The sequence below is a fragment of the Schistocerca cancellata genome, chromosome 5 (genome assembly GCF_023864275.1).
Source record: "Schistocerca cancellata isolate TAMUIC-IGC-003103 chromosome 5, iqSchCanc2.1, whole genome shotgun sequence".
Classification (NCBI taxonomy): Eukaryota; Metazoa; Arthropoda; class Insecta; order Orthoptera; family Acrididae; genus Schistocerca; species Schistocerca cancellata.
The window spans coordinates 376,813,159-376,823,917 of NC_064630.1; the positions used below are offsets into that span (position 1 = coordinate 376,813,159).

General features: G+C 49.4%; 1 protein-coding gene across 1 annotated transcript in view; it reads right to left on the reverse strand.

Annotated features, from left to right (window-relative positions):
- Positions 1-10,330, reverse strand: part of LOC126188548 (nascent polypeptide-associated complex subunit alpha, muscle-specific form-like) — an 85,259-nt gene extending 74,929 nt beyond the window's left edge. Inside the window, exons 1-3 of the mRNA XM_049930147.1 lie at positions 10,196-10,330; positions 9,978-10,114; positions 8,681-9,896 (exon numbers count right to left, since the gene is read on the reverse strand). Of these exons, the coding sequence (XP_049786104.1) occupies positions 8,681-9,896; positions 9,978-10,114; positions 10,196-10,330 (1,488 nt within the window). The remainder of the gene's footprint in view (positions 1-8,680; positions 9,897-9,977; positions 10,115-10,195) is intronic.
- Between the last annotated feature and the right edge of the window lie 429 nt (positions 10,331-10,759).

Here is a 10,759-nt window from a genome sequence, read left to right on the forward strand (position 1 = left end):
CCATTGACCAGACGTTTTTAATTGGTGAGAGATCTGGAGAATGTGCTGGCCAGGGCAGCAGTCGAACATTTTCTGTATCCAGAAAGGCCCGTACAGGGCCTGCAACATGCGATCGTGCATTATCGTGCTGAAATGTAGGGTTTCGCAGGAATCGAATTAAGGGTAGAACCACGGGCCCTAACACATCTGAAATGTAACGTCCACTGTTCAAAGTGCCGTCAATGCGAACAAGAGGTGACCGAGACGTGTAATCAATGGCACCCCATACCATCACGCCGGGTAATACACCAGTATGGCGATGACGAATGCACGCTTCCAATGTGCGTTCACCGCGATGTCGCCAAATACGGATGCGACCATCATCATGCTGTAAACAGAACCTGGTTTCATCCGAAAAAATGACGTTTTGCCATTCGTGCACCCAGGTTCGTCGTTAAATACACCATCGCAGGCGCTCTTGTCTGTGATGCAGCGTCAAGGGTAACCGCAGCCATCGTCTCCGAGCTGATAGTCCGTGCTGCTGCAAACGTCGTCGAACTGTTCGTGCAGATGGTTGTTGTCTTGCAAACGTCTCCATCAGCTGACTCAGGGCTCGAGACGTGGCTTCACGATTCGTTACAGACATGGGGATAAGATGCCTGTCATCTCGACTGCTAATGATACGAGGGCTTTGGTATCCAGCACGGCGTTCCTTTTTACCCTCCTGAACCCGCCGATTCCATATTCTGCTAACAGTCATTGGACTTCGACCAACGCGAGCAGCAATGTCGCGATACGATAAACCGTAATCGCGATAGGCTACAATCCGACCTTCATCAAAGTCGGAAACGTGATGGTGCGCATTTCTCCTCCTTACACGAGGCATCACAACAACGTTTCACCAGGCAACGCCGGTCAACTGCTGTTTGTGTATGAGAAATCGGTTGGAAACTTTCCTCATGTCAGCACGTTATAGGTATTGCCACAGGCGCCAACCTTGTGTGAATGCTCTGAAAAGCTAATCATCTGCATATCACAGCATCTTCTTCCTGTCGGTTAAATCATCTTCGTGGTGTAGCAGTTTTAATGGCCAGTAGTGTATTTTCTTTGTGCAAGTGACACTGTATAGTAAATAGCGTCCCTTTTCATACATAACGTATATGTTTTATATTATAAATATCATATAACAGTAATCAATGCACATGGTGACAGTTATTGAACTTTATGAAATAAAATCGCGTCTGTAGCACGTCATCTTCGTGGTGTAGCAATTTTAATGGCCAGTAGTGTATATATAGATGTATATTCATACAGGTGTTGACGGAAAACACAAGATTGTAAACTTTGGCGGCCGATGGATGAACTTGTGACGCAGCAGCGCAGCTGGCAAGGATACTAATCAGGGGACGTGTCGACACCAGGGCATAAACTCTTTGTGGATTTCATTTCGTGTACTCAGCCGGACAGTAACCATGCCTCGTAGACTGGCATGTGAACAATATATGCAGATGTCAGCACTTGAGAGAGGGCGTGTAGTTGGGCTCAAAGAGAGCAGTTGGAGTAATCGGCGAATCTCTCGACATTTGAATAGGAGCGATGCCACTATTCGACGGCCTGGGCAGGATCAAATGAACCATGGCTGAACATAGCGTCAAAAAGGAAGTGGTCGACCTGGAGAGGACCGAGCATTCGTCAGAGGACACTCAGAGCCCCGATTTCATCCTTATCGTCGATCCGACGCGCAGCTGGTGAGTCAGTGACCAGAAGGACCATTAATAGGCAACTCAAAGATAGGGGCTGAGCTCACGGCGCCCCTTACGCCGACAAACGTTGACCTCCATACACCAACAAGCACGTTTGCAATGCTGTCGGGCACATTCGGCCTGGAATCTCATTGACTGAAGTAGACTTGTCTTCAGTGATGAGTCTCGCTTGGAACTGAGTCCCGATGACCAACGAATACGAGTCTGGAGATGCTGTGGACAATGGTGCGGTACCAACTTGACTATCGCCCACCACATACATGGCCGGACAGCCAGGAGTGATGGTCTGGAGTGTCATTTCATTTCATAGCCGGACCTCTTTGGTTGTCATGTGCCGCCCCCTGCACCCTTACAGCACAGGGGCACATCGACGATATTCCACGCTCCGTTCTGTTGCCCTCCATGGCAAGCTATCATGGGCTTACATCATCATGATAATGCCCACCCCGACACGGGTAGAGTTTCTAAAGCTCGTCTTCGTGCTTGTCAAACTCTACCTAGGCCAGCAAGTTCGCCGGATCTCTCCCCAAGTGAGAACATTTGGAACATTAAGAGCAGTGCCCTACAACCAGCTGGAGATTTTGACGCTTTAACGCGCCAACTGCTTGCATAATGGCCAGAGGTGGACCAACGCGTTAGTGACTTGCTCAATTTTTGAAGTTCTTTCTCTTGAATAAATCATCCAATTTTCCTGAAATTCAGTTGATTGTCTGTACATGTACATCACATCCACTGATTTCCGCCCCATTCGCATAATTCCTTTTTTTGTATTAGGTGACTGCTTAAAACATTTTGGTTTTCTTCGCAATATCATGCTTGCTTCCAATCTTTCTGCTATCATGCAGCATATGAGTGAGATAAACGATATTTGTGGATATATTTGATGAGGGTAGGATATAAAATGGCCACATTTTTGAAATCTGTAAAAAAGCCTCTGAACTCATGCAAAGTACCCAATACTTCAACAAAAAATTTATGTTGCCACTGTATCTCAAACTCTATCTCAATCCCAAATTTACCTCCATAGTCAGTTTCAGTGCAAGTGCAGTGCAGATTTCAGCAATTCAGACCAAATTTTTCGAAGGATGCAGCGAAATATCCTTACAAAGATCTAAGGTGCTTCCCAAACAACATTGGTAGAAGGAATCTTATTGTTACTTAGAATGTAACCGATCGTCCTACTGCTTAGGGATGTGTACCGAGTATTGGATCAGAAAGGCAGTTTTGCAAAAAAAAAAAAAAAAAATTCGAAATATCTTTTAAACTATTAACTGAGAGAAGTAGCTGAAAAAGTGGCTGACTGATGAATTGCAACTAGTCTGGAACGCCACGAGTACAAGAAGAAAAGTGTATACCATTGTACCTTACATCAGGAAACGTGCGTATACGAGTTCCTTCCAAGTGACTGATCCACCCACTGGTGGGAGACAGACCTTATCCATATTATCTCCATAGATTCGGGGTAAGAAGCAGCGACAGATGCGTTTGTGGAGAAACGGAGAAACCTGAAAACATAGTCACAAAGTGCCTCGACCTTAGGCTCTCAGTTGATACAGAGACAGACAGTTTAAGAGATCGTATTTTGTGTGGTGTTAAATGTGAGAGAGAAGGCTCTGAGCACTATGCGACTTAACTTCTCAGGTCGTCAGTCGCCTAGAACTTAGAACTAATTAAACCTAACTAACCTAAGGACATCACACACGTCCATGCCCGAGGCAGGATTCGAACCTGCGACCGTAGCGGTCGCTCGGCTCCAGACTGTAGCGCCTAGAACCGCTCGGCCACTCCGGCCGGCTGAGAGAGAAGGACAAGCTGTTCTGAACAGACTAATAGACACAAATTCCATGACAAAACTACTGATCCTGAACTTGAAATATGAAAAGTACATGAAACTTGGTAATGTCTAACAGCACCAATTCGCCGTAAATCCTGCATCAGAGGAGACAGTGCAAAGAAACGATGACTGACGTCAGCACTTGTCACGGACAGCGTGACCTTCGCGGGATGTACCAGGAGTATCGACTCCTCATTTCATGATGTGGACCAGCAGTTATGGTCTGGTGCGAACACCAACAGAGAAATGGAAGACAGGGCGTCACGTCAGCAGGGTCTGCTATACCAGAAAAAGAAAGAAATCTCAGTCACATGCAGTGGCATTCTACGTAGTAAGAACATGAAGATCAGTGCGAAGAATTGCCAGAATGGAAGAGGCTATGTTTTCCACGTTCGACGTCGAATGCCGGGGCTGCTGCAGCGGCCCGGATTCGAAGTTACGGACTGCGACTGGTGAACTTCATCTCAATAAACGCTTACAAAACGTGACAGAAGTATGAACAATTAGAACCTCAGAATTATATACGGTCGAGTCACATTTCTGTGACTACCGCCCACGTTCCACATCAGCGTGCAGTAACCACTCGCAAACAGCAGTAGGGGTGGAGGGTATACAAAGCATGCCGGGAGGACGCGGCAAACAGTGCAGTCGTTGTCGTTATGCGGAGACGGAGCGATTTATCTGACGTCCGAGAGGGCATCATCATTGGATTTTGGGCCAGGGGTGGAAGCATTTCCGAAATGACAAAGTCTGTCAACGGTTCCCGTGCCGCCGTTGTTAAAGTATACCACGGATAGCAAAATGACGCTCTCCAAAACGGGCACCGAGGAAATTGTGGTGCACCACAGGGCATAGATGACAGGCGTGAAAGACGGCTGCCGTGACGTGTGCGGACGAAAAGACGGGTAACTGTTATGCAACTGATCGCCAAGATGAACCAGAGGGCTACCAACAGTATCTCCTCAACTACCGTTCAGCAAACATTCCTGCGTAACGGTCTCCGCAGCATGCGCTTGGTTCATGCACCCACCCTGACTGCTGTTATCGGCGACGAAGGCTGGAATTTGCACGCCAATACCGCAACTGGTCTTTCACTGAGTGGCGACAGATGGTCTTTTCAGATGACTAACGTTTTATGCCCCATTGGACATGATGACAGCGTGTACGGTGTGAAACGTCTCAAAGCAAACACCACCCATGCGTTATGATCTGGAGAAGATTTTCCTTGCATTCCCTGGGTGATCTCGTCATTCTGGAAGGCACAGTGGATCAGCACAAGTGTGCATCTATCCTTCGGGACCATGTCCATCCCTACTTGTGGTTTGTTTCTTACTCGGCACAATGGCATCTACCAGGAGGACAATGCAACGTGTCACACGGCTCCAGCGAATGTGCGTGGTTCGAAGAGCACCAGGATAAGTTTACCGTACTCCCCTGGCTACCAATCTCCCCGGATATAAACCCAGTCGAGAACCTGTGGGGCCACCTCGATTGGACTGTTCGCGCAATGGATCCTCAACCGAGAAACATAGCGCAGTTGGCCATGGCACTTGAGTCAGCATGCCTCCAAATCCCTGCCGGTACCTTCCAGAACCTTAGTGACAACTTCCTGCGCTTGTGAATCCTGTCTTCTGACAGGTGGTCACATTAATGTGACCGGACAGTGAAGTACTAACTTCCTTACTTTTCTGCCATTAGGACTAACTTCGTTTCACTACTTTTCATTCCTTTGTAGCTGGGTCGTAAATTACTTTCTTCAATCTCATTATTTCCTTAACTCTAGCTTTCCTCTTTCTCAACATCGCTTGTTTCTTCTTTTTCTAGTTCAAAAATGGTTCAAATGGCTCTAATGACTATGGGACTTAACGTTGAGTTCATCAGTCCCATAATTAACCTAAGGACATCACACACATCCATACCGGAGGAAGGATTCGAACCTGCGACCGTAGCAGCCACGTGGTTCCGCGCTGAAGCGCATAGAACTGCTCGGCCACAGAAGCCGGCTTTTTTTCTAGTTCACTGCTACAATGTGTTAAGTCATCAAGCTGCGTAGGTAACCATTTTCAAAAGAAGTAATATTTTATGGTGGATTTTAGCGATGATGATAATAATCTGCATCTAGATCAACAGGATTATTCTGCAATTCACACTTCAGTGTATGGCAAAGGGTTCATGGAAAAACTTTGAAACTTTCTCGACCGATCCACTGTCGAATAGCACATACACTGAAGAGCCAAAGAAACTGGCACACCTCCCTAATGTCGTGTAGGGCCGCCGCAAACACGCAGAAGTGGCGCAGCACGATGTGGCATGGACTCGACTAATATCTGAAGTAGTGCTGGAGGGAACCGACACCATAAATCCTGAAGGGCTGTCCATAAATCCGTGAGAGTGCGAATGAGTGGAGATCTCTACTGAAGCGCACGATGCAAGGCATCCCAGATATGCTCAATAATGTTCATTTATGGAGAGTTTGGTGGTCAGCGGAAATGTTTAAACTTAGAAGAGTGGTTCTGGAACCACTCTGGACGTGTGGGTTGTCGCATTGGCCTGCTGGAATTGCCTCAGTCCATCGGAATGCACAATGGACATTAACGGATGTATGTGATGAGACAGGATGCTTACGTACGTGTCTGCTGTCAGAGTCGTATCTGAACATATCAGGGGTTCCACACCACTCCAGCTGAACATGCCCCACACCATTACAGAGCTTCCACCAGCTTGAACAGTCCCCTGCTGATATGCAGGGTCCATGGATTCATGAGGTTGTCTCCACACCCGTACGCGTTCATCTGCTCGATACAATTTGAAACGAGACTCGTCCGACCAAATAACATGTTTCCAGTCATCAACAGTCCAATGTCGGTGTTGACGGACCCAGGAGAGGCGTAAAGCTTTGTGTCGTGCAGTCATCAAAGCTACACGAGTGGGCCTCTGGCTCCGAAAGCCCATATCGATGAAGTTTCGTTGAATGGTTCGCACGGTGACACTTGTTGATTGCCCAGCATTGAAATCTGCAGTAATTTGCGGAAGAGTTGCACACCTGTCACGTTGAACGATTCTCTTCAGTTGTCGTTGGTCCCGTTCCTGCAGGATATTTTTCCGGCCGCCGCGATGTCGGACATTTGATGTTTTACCGGATCGTGATATTCACGGTACGTTCGTGAAGTGGTCGTACGGGAAAATGCGCACTTCATCGATACCTTGGAAATGCTGTGTCCCTTCACTCGCGCACCGCCTATAACACCACGCTCAAACCTATTTAATTCTTGATAACCTGCCTTTGCAGCAGCAGTAACCGATCTAACAATTGCATCAGCCACTTCTTGTCCTATAAAGTCGTTGCTGACAGAAGTGCCATATTCTGCCTGTTTACCTATCTCTGTATTTGAATACGCACGCCTGTACCAATTCCTTTGGCACTTCAGTGCATGAAAAGCGAAAACCTGTATCTATCGGTGCGAGTTGTGATTTCTCTTATTTTACCACAATGGTGGTTTCTCCCTATGTAGGTGGAGTCAAGAAATATTTTGGCAGGAGATAGTTGGTGACTGAAATTTCGAGAAAACATCTCACTGCAACGAGAAAGGTCTTTCTTTCTGTGATTACTAACTTAAGTCAGTTATTATATCCGTGCCAATTCGCTATTTCTTCTTTGAAGTTTTTTGATTCCCTTCTACCTGATAACATGGCGCGCAGGAATATCGCAGAAGAGTGTAGGCAGTGTCTTTGGCAGATTTGTTAGATCTCCTCAGTGTTCTACCAATAAAATGCAGTCTTTACTTCGACTTCACTGCAACGTTTTTTATATGGTGGCTCATATTTAAGTATTCATAATTGTAATTCCTAGGTATTACTTATATAGACAACTATCAAATTTGTGAGATTTATCGCGTAACGGAAGTATAACAGATTTTTTTTTAGTAGTGGTGTGTAGGACCTCGTTCTTTTCATTGTTTAGGATCAATCGCAGTTTACGCACATATCTCGCGTAAAACATTTTGCAATTCCTTTTGGCCTATTAAGGAATTTAATAGATGGTAAACAATAGCATAATCTGCAAAGAATCTAAGAGGACTGTCCTCATTGTCTCCCAAATCGTTTGTACAGATTAAGAACAGGAGAGGACCTATAACTTTTCTTTGGGGAACCGCAGATATCACTTCTGTTTCACTCGATAAGTTTCCGTGTTCCGTCTTCCCTGACCTTCCTTACAGGAAATCACGAATCCAGTGATACTACTGACACGATACTGTGCACAGAATATGATTAGAAGCTGCTTGTGAGGGACAGTGTCAGCAAAGTTCTGGAAACCTACAAATATGGGTTTAACTTGTAATCGCCTATCTAAAGCGCTCATTTGTTCATGTGAATAAAGAGCCAGCTGCGTTTCACAGGAACAATATTTTGTAAATCCGTGTGTCAATAGTTTCTTCGAGGTAGGCCATAATGTTGGAACACTGAATATGTTACAAAATCGTACTACAAATCAGTGTCAATGATTTGGGTACATCATAGGCTGTGGCTGCTTCTAATATGCAAGTAACATGCAAAAATATCGACTGATAAATAAAGACTGATGAACCTGTAGCTTGGTCCCTTTCTCCCCAAAGCAACCAACGTAATAAATAAATAAAAAATGGTTCAAATGGCTCTGAGCAATATGCGATTTAACTTCTGAGGTCATGAGTCGCCTAGAACTTAGAACTAATTAAACCTAACTAACCTACGGACATCACACATATCCATGCCCGAGGCAGGATTCGAACCTGCGACTGTAGCGGTAGCGCCGGCTGCGGTGGCCGTGCGGTTTTGGCGCTGCAGTCCGGAACCGCGGGACTGCTACGGTCGCAGGTTCGAATCCTGCCTCGGGCATGGGTGTGTGTGATGTCTTTAGGTTAGTTAGGTTTAAGTAGTTCTAAGTTCTAGGGGACTTATGACCTAAGATGTTGAGTCCCATAGTGCTCAGAGCCATTTGAACCATTTTGCAGCGGTAGCCCGGTTCCAGACTGTAGCGCCTAGAACCGCTCGGCCACTCAGACCGGCAAATAAATAAAAATCTCAACATAAGTATTCATAAATGTGAATAGTAACAAATACCGACCTGTTTCTCAGCGACGCTGGTGAGCCGCGCACTGACTTCAGCGAGGAACTTGTCAGGAACGACAGCCGTTACGCAGGGAATCTGCGCGCTTGCCGAGCTGGCCACACTGTGAACTGCAGCGTCGTCTTTCTCGTCCTTTACAGAATTCGGGTCCTCTGCCACAGTAGCAGTCGCCTCGACATCGAGCTTTTGTGTTGCACCTGACTCATACACGTCATCTCTGGACCCACCAGACGGCGAGTCTGCTGGCAGATCCTGCGAAGCCTGTGCTGATAGTTGTGTGCCACACTCGACAGTCGCCTTTGTGTCTGTGTCGCTGTCGACAGACGAGCGATTGGAAAAGTCGGACGGGTCTCGCACGTCGAAGCTGGTCAGGTCCACAGACAGATTTACGGAGGCCGGACGTGTCGGCAGTTCGTTGGCCGGGCTGTACCTGTCCGTGAGTGGGTGATCTTCCGGAGACTTGGCAGCTACACTGGTATCTGCCGGTCTCTCAGGGAGTGGGCAGTTCCTGGGAGTCACCGGACTGCTACAGGCCGAAGACGAGAGGAAATCGAAGGCGTCGCAGAAAACGCTGCCAGCGATCGGCGAGAAGAGGGGAGAACTCCTCGCGTCCGCGACCAGTGGCAAGTCCGCCGGCCGCGCGGGCTTTCGCGGGAGGGTCTGGGGACTACTCCTGCCGGAGGAGCACGACTCCAGGTCGGACGCGATCTTGTGGACGCTGCGGGGGGTCCTCGGCACCAGTGGGCTGCAGCTGAAGGGGCTCTGGTTGTCCGGCGTGCGCGGACTGTTTCTTCCCGAAGAGGGCAGTTGCAGGTCCCCCACCTTGGCCGGCAGCCTCTTGAACTGCAGGCAGGGGCTGCCGCCACCCAGCGGCGACTGGCACTCGGGCGTCCTGCGGCCGGCGGCGACCTCTCTGTCGACGAGGGCCAGCTGCAGCTCGCTCAGTCTGGCATTCCGCGAGTTGCGAGCCTGCACCAGCGGGCTGCTGCCGCCCAACGGAGACGGGCACTCGGGCGTGAGGTTGCCCTTGCGCTGCGCCCTGAACAAGCCGCCGCCCTTCTCGGCGGCCACGGCCGGCGAGAACTGCGGGTTGCAGCCGATCTTGGCGGCGCCTTCGCCGGCGAGGATCCGCGCCTGCGGCGACGGGGACGGGCTTTCGTTGCGCGCCGTGGCGGGGCTGTCGGCGCGCTGCTGCCTCGCGACGAAGCTGGCGCTGCGTGCGACCAGCATGGGGCTGCGGGCCTGTGGGGCGGGCGACGGCGACTGCGCGCCCGGGCTGCGCGGCGTCTCCGACCGCGACTGCTGCTGCGCCTGCGGCGGCTGGTGCGCCAGGAAGATGTCCAGGTTGGGGCGACGCGCTTCCCGCTCGCGCCACGCGCGCCGCAGACGCTCGGCCAGCTGCTGCCGCGAGAACAGCAGCGAGTCGTGCAGCTGCGGCAGCGGCGCGTGCGCCCAGGCGACGCGCACGGCGGGCGGCGCGTGCGGCTGGTGCGGGGGCGGGATGGCGCTCGCCTTCACGCTGAGGGCCGCCGACACCCCCGCCGCCTCCTCGGACCGTTGGCGCCGCAGCAACTGAGGGCGGCGGCCCGCGGCGCAGCCCTGCAACGACAGCTGCCGCGACGGACCCGCGCGACGTCGCTTCTCCATATCTCACGCAGCACTCTGTCTCTGCAACAAAAAACCAATAGAATCAGAGGTGCCGCAGTGATCTGTTCTTGGTCCAAATGGCTCTGAGCACTATGGGACTTAACTTCTGAGGTCATCACTCCCCTAGAACTTAGAACTACTTAAACCTAACTGACCTAAGGACATCACACACATCCATGCCCGAGGCAGGATTCGAACCTGCGACCGTAGCGGTCGCGCTGTTCCAGACTGTTTCGCCTACCCTGTTCTTAGTGTATTACTTTACTTACAGGTTGACAGTTATTGAACTATATGAAATAAAATCGTCATAACTTCTCAACGATTTGCACTGGGACGTTCAAACAGCAAGGTTAACCACAGAACATGATGGGAATTTAGTATGCACATTGTTATTTGGTTTAGCGATGAAGCCCACTTTCATCGGATGGG